This window comes from Tachysurus vachellii, chromosome 11 (assembly GCF_030014155.1).
Source record: "Tachysurus vachellii isolate PV-2020 chromosome 11, HZAU_Pvac_v1, whole genome shotgun sequence".
Taxonomy (NCBI): domain Eukaryota; kingdom Metazoa; phylum Chordata; class Actinopteri; order Siluriformes; family Bagridae; genus Tachysurus; species Tachysurus vachellii.
This window is the reverse complement of record NC_083470.1, coordinates 23,034,670-23,051,004: the sequence shown is the minus strand read 5'-3', so window position 1 is coordinate 23,051,004 and position 16,335 is coordinate 23,034,670. Positions and strand designations below refer to the sequence as shown.

At 42.8% G+C, this 16,335-nt stretch overlaps 1 protein-coding gene across 4 annotated transcripts in view; it reads right to left on the bottom strand.

Moving 5' to 3' along the window:
• Positions 1–1,752: 1,752 nt before the first annotated feature.
• Positions 1,753–16,335, bottom strand: part of fgfr1a (fibroblast growth factor receptor 1a) — a 32,140-nt gene continuing 17,557 nt past the window's right edge. The window contains exons 6-18 of one of the 4 annotated variants that reach the window (XM_060880855.1): positions 13,755–13,878; positions 12,458–12,648; positions 11,822–11,972; positions 7,959–8,155; positions 7,449–7,594; positions 6,919–7,040; positions 6,005–6,115; positions 5,505–5,695; positions 5,273–5,395; positions 4,212–4,282; positions 3,991–4,128; positions 3,796–3,901; positions 1,753–2,971 (exon numbers count right to left, since the gene is read on the bottom strand). In XM_060880855.1, the coding sequence (XP_060736838.1) occupies positions 2,792–2,971; positions 3,796–3,901; positions 3,991–4,128; positions 4,212–4,282; positions 5,273–5,395; positions 5,505–5,695; positions 6,005–6,115; positions 6,919–7,040; positions 7,449–7,594; positions 7,959–8,155; positions 11,822–11,972; positions 12,458–12,648; positions 13,755–13,878 (1,851 nt within the window). In that variant the 3' untranslated portion in view covers positions 1,753–2,791. Of the gene's footprint in view, positions 2,972–3,795; positions 3,902–3,990; positions 4,129–4,211; positions 4,283–5,272; positions 5,396–5,504; positions 5,696–6,004; positions 6,116–6,918; positions 7,041–7,448; positions 7,595–7,958; positions 8,156–10,136; positions 10,282–11,821; positions 11,973–12,457; positions 12,649–13,754; positions 13,879–16,335 lie in introns of all 4 variants that reach the window. The other 3 variants (XM_060880856.1, XM_060880858.1, XM_060880859.1) reach the window with 3 other exon arrangements.

The window sequence follows — 16,335 nt, the reverse complement described above, 5'->3', positions numbered from 1 at the left end:
GGTCCTGCACTCTGACCCCAATCTCCTCAGTTGGGGTATGTGAAGAAAAGTATTCCTCTATGCTGTAATGTATATGTGGCGATAATAAATAATAAGGCTTCTACACCCCCCTGTTCTGTTCTGTTCTGAGTCGAGCCTGACACTTATCAGCCAATCAAAAAAAAGAGGCTACACAATAGCCAATCTAAGATTTAACGCAACAACCAATGGAAAAAAAGCATATTCATTAGCGAGGGTATTTTCGCGCTTTGGAGATGTCACGCTTGCCTGTCTTCAAAACTTGAGAGCCCTGTTAATGTTACAAGAGCATCATAATTTTAGAATTTAGAGTTACATTTTTTTTTTTAAAAACTAACTAACTAAATTAAAATAAATTTAAATTAAATATATATTTTCCAAATCTACAGGGAGCCGCAGCAGAGGGATGAAAGAGCCACTTGCGGCTCCGGAGCCGCGGGTTGCCGACCCCTGGTCTAAGCGAATATCGTCGAGAAATCGCAAGTGAGCAGGTAGTCGAGCAGCATTGTGGGTAAGGTCTAAAACCCCAAGCAACTCTGAAAGATGTTTAACTTAGAAAAGTCCAGTGAGAAAATTTTAATACAAAACAAATCTCAAGTCAATAATAAAATAACGGATTGTTCCTGTAAATGAAACATTTTTCTTTTTTACATTTTCTTTTTTTATTTTAACACTGCGAGATGTCGAGAGTAACCTTTGTTATAATCTTCCTCAACTCACTGGCCAACAATCCCACAGAGAGCTACTCCATTTTATGACTATAGATTATATTATACAACCGGCATCCAATAAAAGCAGCTTGTATTTGAACCTCTCATGGATTGACACATTAAATTTAAAGGCACTTGTTCAACCTTCAACCGAATCCTTACAAGCAAATAGATCAAGCCTCAGCGGCAGCTCGAAGCGGCCGAGGCTGTAAAAGTAACCGTAGACGACGAGGCAGGAGCGTGGTGTCAAGGCTGAGGTGCGTCGGTGCGTTGCTAAGGATGGAAACAGTGCATCAGGGGATGTTAGGGAGCCGGTAGTCTCTGGTAAAAGGATCCTCTGATTGATGGATGTGCAGAAGAACAGCAGTCATCCAACGTGCTATAAATAAGACGCTAACGGCTAGCGATGATGCCTGCCAAGGAACGAATTTTACATTAACATATTTAATCGGCGTGGCAGATTAAACAAAGACAGGATCGAAGCGGCCGCTTAAGTGTCCCTAATGTAATTTACTGTTGTAAATTCACCCTGGTAACGGATATTTATGAGGTTGTTTATGAAGACTGTTCTGAATTTTAAAGGCTCTGTTTTGCTTTGCTTTGATTCCCAGCTACATTTATTTTTAGTGAGTATTTGTATCATTTAACCTCAGGAGCGATTTCTGCTACAACAACCTACTTAGCTCATCTCGAAGGTAAGTAGCGAATGCAACTAAAAATGCTAGCAGCAACCCCAAGCTTCACTAGCATACAGATTATGCATGTTAACAGAAGTCGTTTCCTGGCCAGCGTCATTGCTAGCCCTTAATATTTTATTCATAGCGTGGTGAAAGAAAAAAAAAAAACAAAACAAAACAAAAAAAAAAAACGTGCGATTCGGCTACAGATCCATCAATCAGAGGATCGAAGAGGCTGCTTTAGCGTCGCTAATACAATTTACCGTTGTAAACTCTCTCCTGTTGTAAATATAACGGATATTTATGAGGCTGTTTATGAAGTTCGTTCCAAACTTTGAAGTCTCCGATTCGTTTTTCAATAGCTTTTTATTTAATGCTTTATACAGTGACATAAGTGGTCCGTGATTCCTTCTCCTTCGAGACGGAACGGCGGCTTTTGCTTTTATACACAGTCAATCCATTACATGGAAGTCAAAACACGTTACAGTTCCCAAGGCACATCTTAAATTCGCAAATTTCTAGTGTTTGTGTGCGTGTCTTTTTTTTTCCTTTTTTTTTTTTTTTTAAATAACCTCAAAACCATTAAAAAGTACCATTCTGAGGCTACTTTTAATACAGAAGCAGCCGTTAACACATGGGAATGATTTCTACTAAAACAGCCTATAATTACATAGCTTAACTAGTCTTGAGGATGTAATGAACGTCATTGAAAAAGCTAGCAGCGGCCCCGAGCTACGTTAGCTTACCACCGTTAAGAGTATACAGCAACAACAACAACAAAAAAAAACAAAAAAACAATCAGTACAAAAAAAAACTGGCCTGCTATCAATTCATAGAATATTAGCATATTTTTTTTTTATGTAGACAAATGCTTTGTCCCTCTTCCAGAAATGCCCATAAATGAACCACTGGACATAGAGATACAAAAAAAAGCCACAAAATCAATGAATGTAATAAAGATAAAAGTAGTGTGTAAATATATATATATATATATATATACACACATATATATTCATATTTATAAATTTTCGGAAGGAATTGTGATGGAGAGAGATATCCTTGTTCATTTGAAATGAAAAACCTGTGTTTCCAATGTGTGTAACAGGCACCGTTTACGTCCCAATTCCACTTCGTCCGGCTTCTTTTTTTTTTTTTTTTTTAAAAGTCCAGAGATGAGAAAGATGGATCCCAAAAAAAAAAATTGTAAAAATTGTCCCAAGTGCCCTATAGAGTGGGTCTGTAAATAATGAAATGACGACTCAATGCTTTGAAGTCTTAACATGAGCCACATCTTAATCCATCCTCATCCGCTGTCTTCAAGCATTGTCTTCTAGGGTCCATGAATGAAGTCCAGCTTAGAAGCAAGCTACAGCATGTGAAGTGAGCTCAACGCTTTTTGAACGCTATCAAGCGGTTAGGATTTGGGGGAAATTTAGGCAGGCAGGGTTCATCGGCGCTGGGCTCGTGGGAAAACACGGAGTCTTCGCCGGAGGAACAGGTGGAGCTGCGCGTGTCTGGAAAACTGGGAGAGTACTGGTCCAGACTGACTGACAGGTCCAGATATTCCTGAACAAAAAGAGCACAGTATTTGTAAGAAAAAATAACGTTGTTTATAAAAAAATAAATAAATTGCTTTATCAGTATTTATCTTGTGGATTTGAGCTAACTCAAATAATCACACTCTGTAATGGTGGTGAGCAGAAAAGCATCACCACACAAGCAAGATCACATTTATATACTGTGTTGCTTTGCCTGTCTGTCTGTCTGAGTTCTTGTCTGTCTGTCTGTCTGTCTGATGTGTCGCTGCATTCAGGTAGATGAGACAAGGACTGTGGCCATTTAAACAGCCTCGTTTATTTTTCTCTTCGCTTGTTAGATGTTATATTTACATGAGGAAGGCTGTATATGGAGGGCAGTAAACAGTCATTCATTCATTTTCTACCGCTTATCCGAACTATCTCGGGTCATCGACTATCTCAGGCGTCATCGGGCATCAAGGGACACGGGGCATCAGGGCACACAGGGCATCAGGGCACACACACTCATTCACCTCACACACTCATTCACTCGCACACTACGGACAATTTTCCAGAGATGCCAATCAACCTACCATGCATGTCTTTGGACCGGGGGAGGAAACCGGAGTACCCGGAGGAAAACCCCGAGGCACGGGGAGAACATGCAAACTCCACACACACAAGGCGGAGGCGGGAATCGAACCCCCGACCCTGGAGGTGTGAGACGAATGTGCTAACCACTAAGCCACCGTGCCCCCTGGCAGTAAACATATCGGTAATATTCACTTTATATACTATTGAAGATTGTTAATGACAGAAAACAAACGTTATTCCCGAAGCTAGCAGGTTAACGGGACAGATGCGAAGTCTGACCTGATTCGACGTCATGGAGAGAGTGCGATCCAGATCTTCCACAAGCTGTTTGAAGGTGGGTCTCTGAGATGGCGCAGCATGCCAGCAGTCCCTCATCATCATATATCTGAACAGAGAATAAGCGAGTCGAGTAAACCACGCAAACGTGCAAAAGAAAAACTCTCTAAAACATTTCAGTCATATAAACAAGCTCACAGTTCATGGGTGCATGTGGAGGGGCGGTCCATTCGGTGACCCTCCTTCAGCAGTTTGAACAGCTCCTCGACAGGGACGCCAGGGTACGGAGAGCCACCCAGAGTAAAGATCTCCCAGAGCAGCACCCCAAAAGACCACCTAGACCACACAAAAGTACATCATGTATTAATTAGAAATGCTTTTGTGCGGATTACGTAAGAATACAAAGCTGTGTGACTTACACGTCGCTCTGGTGGGTGTAGATTCGGTCAAACAATGCTTCTGGAGCCATCCACTTTACCGGCAGTCGTCCCTGCGGCGAACAAAAGCCAGTCACGTCTTTAAGCACGGATCGATAACGTCGAACAATTCACCGCATCAGGTGATTAAAAAGGCACTCGAGAGCATGAAAGGCAAAAACTTGTGGCGAATGTGAAGCGTATCCGTATTAGGACTGAGAAGCAGAGCTGTAAGGTACACTGTATTTATTCTACAAGAACAAATAGCAACGTCTAGACGGTAACGTGAGAGAGACGGTCGGAAGTCTGAATCCTGTGGCCGAATTCTGGCAAACAGCCACAAATGGATTTATTTACTTTCTACTTTCTTTATTTTACTGTGGCTTGGGTATCTTCCAGAAAATATATAAATAAAGAAAAGGTGGTTGAGGAAGCAGCTTAACAAAAACGAAAAAAAAAACAACAACATAAAACAAATGCAGTCATAAAAATATTTTAAAATGAATGAGAAAAAAAAATAAATAAAAAAATAAAAAAGGATTCCTCACTAATTTAAGATTGCTAAAATGTAGGAAAATCTAATCAGTTATCTTCTATCAAAAGGTCCTGTGCAACAGTGGGAATTAAATCTATAAATGTAATTCACACACTTGGATTTTCTAGAGTTTATACAGAATCACGCAAAAATAAATATAATAAAAAAAAAAATATATATATATATATACACACACACACACACACACACACACACACACACACACACACACACACACACACACACACACACTATATATAGAAAATACAAAGAAAAAAAAAATAATAAAAAAATTGAGTGAGTAGCATTTAATCAAAGAGGAAGACCTTGAGGAAGACCACTTTGGGCTCAGCAGAAGTACCAGAACCCGAGCCTACAGCGGGCACTGGCTTACCAAATGAGTTGCTATTTTTACACGTTGATATTAAAATGTTGCTATTTGACCGTGTGAGGTGTTTAACCCAGAACACCACACATGAGCAGAATCCAGAAACTGCATGTTGGACTGCACCGTGCTCCTGATACTCACATTGGTGGTTTTCTTGTAGTAATCAATATGGTGGATGTCTCTGGCCAAGCCAAAGTCTGCGATCTTCATCACATTGTCATCAGTCACAAGAACATTACGTGCTGCTAGGTCTCTATGGATACACTAAAAACACACACACGCACGCACACACATTAATATAATAGTGTAAAGACAGGACAGAGAGGCTTTGAATTAGTTGACCTCGATTTAACAGACTTAATGGGACTTCTACCTTTTTGGAGGCCAAGTACTCCATGCCGCGAGCCACCTGGTAGGCGCAGGACACCAGGTCCTTGATGGACACCGTCTCGACAGGTACCTGGTCCGGGTTGTAGCAGTATTCCATACCAGGAGGCCGACGGGCCCTCAGGTACTCGCGCAGGTTCCCTTTTGACGCGTACTCCACGATGACGTAAAGAGGACCTGAAAGAACAACAAACGGTTACGCATACTGTATAAACACCGTGCAATACCCTACACAACGAAAAGGATTGAGCATCATTTTGTCATGTACCACTGACGGTTTCATTTTCCTTTTATGAGATTAACAAGATTAAGATGAAGATTAAGAGGAAATGGCAAAAAAAAAAAAAAAAAAAAAAAAAAAGCATCAGAACGTCCGTCTCCATTAAGTAAATTGACGATCCCCACTTTGACGCATGCGGAATGAGTCATCAGTCACCGGATCATGAAATTAAACTCCCTTTCTTTCTTTATCTCCATCTCTCTTACCATCCTGTGTGCAGGCTCCCAGCAGGTTGATTATGTTTTTGTGCTTGCCGATTATTTTCATCATCTCCATTTCTGAGATCAGATCTGACAGGTCCTTCTCTGTGGCATCAGCTGTCAAAAAAAAAAAAAAAAAACCCCACAGACAGAAATGAAGCCATTTATTAACATTCTCGTTTTAAAGTGACAGATAATTCATAGTCAAAAACCAGAACTAAAATATTGAGGTGTCAAACATAAGTTACACCAGAGACAAAAACAGATCTTAGCGATCCTAGCAGAGACGAAACGAAAAACCGTTACACCTTGTGCCGAGAGAGCAGTGAGAGCGAAAGAAACCGAAATGGACCACAGTACCTACAACTACATTACAGGTTTCTCTTTATATCGCCATAGCGACAGGGTCAAGCTACTAGTAAGCTGTAGATCTATGCTACGTCGCAGTATTTTTTAAAAAAAAGAAAGAACTGAATAAATGGTTCGTTCGTTTCGTCCATAAACAGTTAACAGCGCGGTATTATGACTCACGCGCAACATAAGGATATATCCGCGTGAGATAAATTGACTTTTGCCTTCCCAAGGCGGATTTTTTGTCTTGCAGTTATAAAGCCAGGCATACATCAAGGCCTTTTGTTATGATCCGCGTCTCTTTCCGCAGGGCATTGTGCCAACGGCAGGCCCGAACTTGACGTGCATAAAGCAGATCTGAAGCTGAATGTGACTGGAATGTGATTTTAATGCATGTGGATTAGAGGACGATATTCAAAGGTGGAGATCAGTTCTCTCACGGAAGTTCATCGGTGGATCGTTTTGCTATGCGAAGGGATCGGATGCAGAACTATAGCAGTAACTATAATGAGAGTGCCATGTTTTATTCCTTACATAAACAGCCTTAAAAAATTTTTAAAATCCCTCACATTTGAGCATCTTGACAGCCACTTTGGTGACACGGTTAGGTTTGTCTTTGTCCATCCCCACGACCTCTCCCATAACCACTTGGCCGAAGCAGCCTTCGCCCAGAGGTTTCCCCAGGACCAGCCTAAAAGACAGAGAGAGAGAAAATAAATGATGGATTTGATTTGTTTGGTGTTGGGAAGGACTACAAAATAAACCAGGATCAGATGTCAAACTGCACAACTCCCAGGCAGAATATTTATCAGTCAGAGATAACTAAACTACTTTGAAGGTTTAGAGATAAATCCCAATTTTCCAGACTCTAGGCAGTATATCATCATATTGGTGTATATTTTAGGCTTGGAAGATCTTGGTCTAAGCGGAATGAATGTAGAGTTCAGTGACTTTCCTCAGGCATTGTTACTCTAAGCTCCTCTACACACTTGGGCTTGAATTGTATGGAAAGTTTCTATAGAAAATAGTTTTAAATATAAAGTCTTCACCAAGACGGTTTGACTGGGACGATGATGTAAATGTGTACGTGTGTGTTTACTTGTCGCGAGGCAGCTCCCAACGTGGATCTTGCGGCAGCTCGTACTCTGACACTCCAGACAGCATGGGGGAGCCACTTGACGAGAGGCGTGATGGTCTGACCAGCATCACCCCTGAGTGCATGGATGAGCTCGAGTCCACAGACACCTGCATGGAAAAACCTACAGGTTACTCTCTGCTCGCTGGCACAGCATCACACAGTGTGAACACTGACTTGTGAATGTGTGCGTGTGTGTGTGTGTGTGTGTGTGTGCATGCATTTCACAGTAATCAAAAACTTAACTGCTACGAGAAAAGTGTCCTTCATACGCTTGTGAGGATTTCATGCACAGCAGCTAGATATTTGAGGAGTCATAAACTGACATTTACACCACAGCACTTCTCGATTCCGATTAAAACAGATCTAAATGTTGTATGTTTCACGCACACACACACTCATCGCATAGCGTATAGTGTATTTATTTCCCGCGCATGTGTGGAGTAGAGTAGATCAAACCCCCTATCTACTTTCTGTTACCTGTCTGCGCAGTGGGATGCTCTTGGCCAGCTTGTGTACGGCCACCTGGCTGTTGAAGTCGCTCTTCTTGGTGGATCTGTGCATCTTGTACACCATGGCGGTCACGATCATCGCGCAGATGACGAAGAATCCCACGCAGTAAATCAGCACCTCCAGGTAAGTCTGGCTGGGCACCGGGGTTGGAGGCAAGGCTGCTCGGGAGAGACACGTCGTTCACGGGCGGCACAAAAAACGTGAGGTGGGTTTGTGTGTTATGGGGACGCAGGGAAGACGACATGTGCTTTATCCTTAAAGTCACAATTTAACACACAACAAGCATGCCTTTACATGTACACCCCCAAACCCACCCACCCAAAAACACCACACACACAAAACAAAATGTAGAGCAAAACACACTGCCACACGACACAGAGCACAAACTCCTATTGTAGGGCCATAATCACGTCTTTCAAGCATCGGGTTTCAGACTGCATTCTTCTGCTTATGTGCTGGGAGACGGAATGAAACTACTGCTTGTGACACTTGGCAGCCTTTCGTCTACTAAAACGTCCTGCGTTATCGGTCACAAAAAGACTCGCAGGCTGCGACGCGAGCGGTCGCGCGGCTTCGTCGGACTGGCCGGCTTGATTTAAAGCGAGCAGACTCTTGGGAAATAAACTGCGTTTCGTATGCATGTGTTGGCTGAGACGAGAGGCTCTGTTCTAGCCCAGATGGTACATGTCAACAGCGCATAATCGGAGAGCTAGGTCATGGGGTAATGTTACAAGATAAATCTGAATGATAAAGCTGTTTCTTACTCTAAGGAAGCAATTTTCTCTAGCCTTAAGGCTCGAGTTATTAGACTTGGATGCATGCGGTCCGGTGGAGAGGGAAAAAGAGTACAATGAACAAGAAAGATACAATTCTCTAAAACACACATCTAGGAATGTAAAATAAAACAAATAATAATAATAATAATAATAAAAATACATGGAATGATTTGTCTAACACTGACTGAAATAAAGATCGATAAATATCTTGTGTGTGTATTTATTTAATCGAGATAATGGTTGGAAACCCTGTGCAAAAGAACAGCGATAAGAGATAGATATGGAAAAGCTTGTTTCATGCTGAACACCGACACCCAACACACTCTTTCCACGACGCCAGCGTTAACGCTTTGATTGATTGACAAGTGACTTGATAAACCAAAATCCACTCCCGAGCCCTGGAGGGATGCCGTTTTATCAAAGTGATCCCAAAGCGTGTGCCAGAAATTCATTTCAGTAGAAGAAATGATGTTGGCAAAAAAAAAAAAAAAAAAAATGCACTCTTTGGAAGCCTTGTCGATTTTTTCCCCCCACCCAACACAGATATTAATATGAAAGGGATATATTAATAAAGAGGAGAAAAGAAAAGAAAGAAAAGTGACGGTTAAAAATGGAACGTCTGTAGCCGTGTCAAATCGCTACCCGCCTGCCTACGATTTAACTTTAAATCTGTTGATTAAACAGCTAAAATAGCTTGCTGTAAACTAGATGCTTCAATTATAGTAGTCGGTAAAACATTAAAACAAACCTCGTAGGACGAGGTAATTAGAAGCAGCCTCGTACACGATTCTGTTGATTGTGAGGCGTTTGACTTGGCTTTCCGCTTCCATTTTAACCCGAGAGAGAAAGAAAAGAAGTTCGCCTTCCTTCCGTACATCGCGAAGGAGCGGCTGAACCGCACGGAGGAAGCAGCTTCCACACGGGATGGGATCGTTTCAGCCGCAGTAACCACCGGGGATGGTGACGAAATTTGTGGATTTGGCCAAATATGTAAAAAAATAAAAAGTTCACTTTCTTTGACCGCATGATTAAACCAACCTTGGGGTAAGACGAGAAAGCTGTGTCCATTTAACGTCTTCGTTCAAATCCGTACGGTAATCAGAATATTCCGGAATAGCGTCAGATTCGGCTGATATCGATTTATAGTACTGTTGCTTTAGCGGTTTCAGCTTACAACGTCGTGATGGCTTGTGATTGTATCCTGCCAATTGTAACAAATCCTGAGTGCGTGTTTAATTACAGGCTGTTACGGTGAAATCGAAGTGGTGCGGCCGAACGTGACCCTTTGGGCGTGGAGGAGGAGGAGGAGGAGGAGGAGAGAGGGAAAAACCGAAAAATAAAGCACCAAAAGAACCGTAGATACCTTCATAGACAGTCAACCATGCAGAGTGATGGGAATGGCCGATAGAGTTGCCAGCCAAGCACGTGTACACCCCAGCGTCCTTTAAAGACACATTCTTGATCTCCAGCACCTCCATCTCCTTATCCGTGGTGTTGACACCTGCCGTCTAGAGACAAGAATCACAGGATGAGGCAGGAGAGCACCGGAAATAAACCCAGAGGAGAGAGAGAGAGAAAGAGAGAGAGAGGTTTATAACATGAGAGAACAGAGCAGTTGTTTTTTTGTTTGCTTGTTTTTTTTTTTCTTTTTTTTTGAAAGAGCACCCAGAAGGAAAAAGATCTGAAAATTGATCATGGAAGGAGATAGAGGTCCACATAGCTATCAACCGTTCTTTAGAGAAGAAACGACGGTTGTTCTCGCGGCTCCAGCGATGACCCTGCAGATAAACTGGTGATTAGATCTTTGGTTAGTAGAAGAAGAGCGCTCCACCTGCCAAGGAAACCCACACCTAGAGATAAGGAATCAATTTGAGGATGAGGATGGGGCTGGGTATTAACCAACCTCACCACCCTACAGTCCATCTCTACATGCACGAGATGGGCCACATGGAACTCCACCCAGCAGAGAAGGAACTCAAAAAGAGCTGGACTCATGAAGGCAAGACGAGCAGTAGAAAATCTAATCGAATGAAAACGGAAAAGGAAAGAATAGGAAGAGAACAGAAGATAAAAACATTGTTTTAAAAAAAAAAAAAAAAGAAGACAGGACTGGGAACCTGTGGGCTTAAATTCCTAAAGATACCAGTAGGATTGGTTAGAATTCCTACAAAAAATGGGGAGGATTGTGCGGAAATCCTATGGGAGTGGGCAGGATTGGTCAATTGTCCAATGGGATTGGGGAAGGGTTGGTCGGAATTCCTTTAAATTTGGGAAGGAGTGGCTGGAAATCCTTAAGGGATGGGCAGGACTAGTCAGAATTCCTATGCAAGTTGATGAAATTGATCTGAATTCATATTGGGGTGGTCAGGATTAATCAGACTTCCTATGGGACTGGGCAGAATTCCTTCAGGAAAGGGCAGGATTGGACAGGGCAGGATTCCTGTGGGAATGGACAGGGCAGGATTCCTTTGGGATTGGGGAAAATGGGTCAATTATCCTATGGGACTATTCATGATTTCTGTGGAAGTAGGAATGGGATAAAAAAAAAAAAAAAAAAAGATCACTCCATCACACACCTATAGACAGATAAGAGCGAGACAAGAAGAAGAGAAAGAAAAGGATGAAAGACTCAGAAATAAGTCAGGTCAGCTGATCAGGTGGGGGGTGTGGGGGGTTACATGCCTGATAAAGACTGAGGCATGCCTGGTCTCTTGGCTCGGGTGGAAAAGCCTTTGAACGCCAGGCATGAAAAACTAATTTGACAGAGAGTAAGAAATGTACCCTTATTAGGATGGCACAAGGGTACTGGTGAAGTGGAGAGGAGAAAAGGGAAGGAGTCCAGTGTGAAAGCTCAAACACTTCAAGTTGGCTCTGCTGGGTTTTTCCATGGCGTCAGTAACAGTCCAGGGCACCAAGGAAAGGAGGGGGGGGAAGGAGGAGAAGAGGGAGATGTCAGAGTTGTTTCCTAACTGCCTGTTAAGCTTCTTTGTTTATCCATCTGTATTTCTGCTTTGTATCTCCCCGGGGCTCCTGTAAGTGGTGCGTTACCTGTGGAGGCGTGTTTAGTGACGGTGAGCCATGCGGACTGGTTGGCTTGGCCTATATAATTGGACACTTTACAAATATACTCCCCACTCGCCTCCTCCGTCACGTTGTACAGCGTCAGTACCTGCGTGTCCGAGCTGTTGACCCCAGAGTGCTGCGGAGGTCAAACAGAGGTCAGAGGTCAAAGCCAGGTTGCCTGAGCATACAGAGAGCGTTGCGTAACGAGATGACACGGTGACTAAATGAGGATGTAGCGGCAGAGGTACAGACTGGCCATTTCCGCTGACAGAGTGAATTATGATTGCTTGCCAGGGGCTGGGTTACGTTTTCCTAGTGCGCACTGCTCATGGAAGAAATGTTCACTTCATTGTTATTTGGCAAAAAGTGGCAACGAAAAACCAAACAAGTGCCAATGAATCGGTCGACATTAAAGACTTTCATGAGTGGTTACTGAAGATAATAGAAACCTATAGAACCTAAAATATGATGTGATTCATTAGTTACATTTCATAATTAGCAAAGACATTGATGTAGATACGTCATGGACATTCGTCTATAAAACATTTACTAAACTAGACACGAAGACACGAATCCGATATAAGACCTCGCTGTTTAAGGGTACGACGGGTTGATGGTTACCTTTATGACTCTGACGTATCGCAGACCGTCTTCTCCTACTTTGCTGCCGTTGACCTCGATGTGTTTGAGCCACTGAATGTGTGGTTGCGGGTCACTAAAGACTTTGCATTCGAACTCCACGTCGCTTCCCACCACTGCTGTACGATTAGCAGGCAGGCCGGCTTGGAGGATGGGCCTGTGAGGCGAACGCTCTGAAAGGGGGGGGTAAACATACGCAGAGACAAGAGACACAAACTGAGAAGCTGAAAAACACTCATTAGTAAGAATGTGAATCTCCTTCTTTCAGACATGATACACATGATACACATAATGCTTCTAAGGCAACTTGAGAACTTCTGATTCTTTGTGGTTAAAGCTGGGCTGTAGGAGGAGGCGGACACAAACAATACTAGGCACCCTAGTCAAATTCCCTGCATACGTTACACTAAGGTCTTATCCTACGACAATCTAAACGTTCTACAGAGTCGTCATCATGCGAAAAGTCCAGATTGTAACTGTATAAAGTCGAACGAAGTCTGCGAAGCACAGCTTGTGCTGAAGGAGGGGCAGCTAATGAAGCACTGCGTCTGGAGCAACTGCGTGCCAGCATGGGATAAGAGTGCCTGTTTTCACTCTCGCTGAGCACGGTGGCGCCGAGGATTAGTCTCCAAGCAAAACCAGAGTGCTTATAGAAATGTCACTGAATCAGAAAGGGCGGATGAGTATGTATCTATGCTACGCTGTTTGTGTCCCGGCTGAATGAAGTCCGCACAGGGATGAGGCATTGATTTATAAACCGCTTGCTCCGTGTGTAAATATCATCCGTGCCAGTCGATCGGCAGCTTCGTGCTAATTTATTCCAAACGCTCTGACTTCATCGTGAGGGCACATTTCCAGCTTTCACACAGAGACGACTTAATAAACACTTTCCAGTCCCTCATCAATAAAGAAGTGGCGGTTCTTGACAGCTACGTGATATTTCCCCCTTCCCATCTATTTACTTCGGTAAAGCAGGGTAACCCGTTACTGGAATTGAACCGACATATAATTACCCAACATTTGCATATGACTAAATCCAGTTAACGTAACGTGTACATTTTTGGCCATTTATTTGAAACCTTTTTATACATTAGCTATAAAATGGACAAAATTGGTCCGGTGATTTAAAACCACGCGCAGGAATCTTTAACAAGATTAAACAAGTCCTAGCATAATTACAAACACATAGCGAGGACTTAATTAATCCTGCTCTACAGTATGTGCAAAAATAATCCAAACAAACAAGGAAATAAAAGGCACGGAATACGTGCAAGCTTACCGACGACGTCCAGCTGATAGGTGTGGTTGATGCTGCCGTACTTATTTTCCACCAAACAGGTGTAGTTGCCTTTGTCTGAGGGCACCACCGAGTCCATTATGATCGCCCACAAGCTCTCGCGCACCTGCGTGTAAAGAACGCCGTTTATTTCTTCGCATTCACAGCTTATTATTCGCAACTTGAATCCCCGTGCACGGTTTAAGACGGACGCCGAACCGAAACACCTCTGAATGCGCTTTGACACGCCGTTATTTACGTCGAGGAAGTTGACAAGTTTTTAAAACCCAGAAAGAACTCTAAAGGAAAGGATTTAACACCAGACCTCCCAGAAAGGCTGTTTTCACATGACTAGAAATCGACAGCACAGATACTGCGAACGATAAAACATGACAAACTGACAGGAAGAACCCAAGACAGAAAGGGAATATGTTTAACAGCAGAACATTAGCAGTAGACCTTGATGCAGTCTGTCTAACATCCGACAACTGGCACGTACCTAGACCAGATTACGCTACACAGGAAAACAAATGATTTCTACAGACACAGAAAACGTACAGTAACATTTATTATTTCAGATGTTACAGCAAATGAATTTACTGCATTCAGGTCAGAAGCTTCAGTACATGTTCAGAGGATATTTAAAAAAAAATCTGTCAGTTCTTTTTTTCGCAGCTCAACAACAGCCTTAAGAGATTCGACAAAAAGGATTGAATAATGAATCACTGAATCATTTTTGAGCTGACAAGAACTCGTCGGATCAGATAATCACTCGGTACAAACGTGCTGAGCAGAAAAGCATCCCAGAATCCACTTCGCATAGACAATGACATGGTCTTCTGCCTTAAGATTTGATGTGCTCATTTGTACAGACTAGTCATTTGAGTTGCCGTAGACGTCCTGTCACCTTGAACCAGTCCACGTGCCGCATGACTGGCTGATTGGATAATGGCATGAAAATAGGGGCAGTGGTGGCTCAATTGGTTAAGGCTCTGGGTTGTTGATCGGGGTTCAAGGCCCAGCACAGCCAAGCTGCCACTGTTGGGCCCTTGAGCAAGGCCCTCAACCCTCCCTGCTCCAGGGGCACTGTATCATACCTGCCCCTGCACTCTGACCCCAACCTCCTCAGTTGGGGTATGTGAAGAAAAGAATTCCACTGTACTGTAATGTATATGTGGCGATAATAAAGGCTTCTATGCCACGTTCTATTCTAAAAGCAGGGGTACGGCTGTTCTTATTAAACTGGTCTGTTCATTTTTCTACTAGCCGTTTCAATGTCATGGCAAAGATCAGATCTGCAGACGGAAAGAGAATTTATGACTTTCTGTTCTTGTTACCGAGTCCTTAAATAGGGGAGAAAGATAAAGGGTTCTTTTTTTTTTTTTTTTTTGAGGGTTCTGTTTAAATGGGAGTTATAGCTGTTCCAGATGCAGGGTCCCAGATGTGGTCTGTTGCACAAACACACGTACACACACACACACACGGTCTGCCCAACTTCCTCTCAACATATGCTTAATATAATTGAACAATGAAGCTGGACTCTTGTTAAAACCAGAAGAAAAGAAAAAATAAAATAAAAAAAAAAACAGGCAACTAGCAGAAACGGGGTGGGGGTTCATTCATAAAAGCAAACTGCCTCCCTGAAAGGCGCCCCTGTTCTCAAACATCTTCAAAAAGTTAGAAGTGCACATGGTTGTAGTTGTGTGGTTGTGTGTGTGTGTGTGTGTGAGAGGGAGATGAAAACATCTGCACACATCTATTAAGGTATATGCTGACGTTATGCATAAATACGTGCGTAAACATCAAGGAGTGTGTGAGAAGGTGAGCGTTTGTGTGAGTGTGTGATGGACTGTGGCAGGCTGAAACACTCTCCAGATGGTAAAGCGTGTATGGTGTGTGGGGTTGAGCGAGTCAGGAGGAAGAGGCTTAATGCCTCCCAGCTGAGGAACACCTCAATGAGAAACAGAGGCACGCCAAGTCGCTATAATGCAGCACCAGCGTCAAGCCGGGCTCCTGATTGGGCTGAACGGAGGAGCAGCCGTAATGTTCCTGATTAAAACGAGACCTGCGCTCGCTCCAAATCTACCCGGTGGAAAGCATGACTAACGTCTGACTATTTTATATGGGACTTTAATAAAACTGTGTGGGATCTTTGTTAGTTCAATATTGTGGTTTTTAATAAGAACAACAGTGAAATCATGCTTTATTTCAGTGACATTTCAAAAGTTGTCTCTTACAGCCACCCAAAAACACAGAATGAATTATGCCCAGGGAAACTACTGCCTAGAACAAAGCTTTACTATATATTTACAGTGAATATAGACGTACCACATGACCTCACACACACACACACACACACCTGTAGCCTGGAAAGCTGTGAGTAAGAAGGAACAAATTTGACCTAAACAGATGATGCAGTGAATATTAAATGCCACGAAATGAAATGAATAAATGGGGAGAGTAAGTCCTGGATGGTGATGCATTACACATGGAGAGATGTTCTCAAATGTTCTCATTTCACTTTGGTGATTTTCTTAAGAGCTGCAAACTGGGAGAACAACAGAATCATTGCTGTAATTAATTC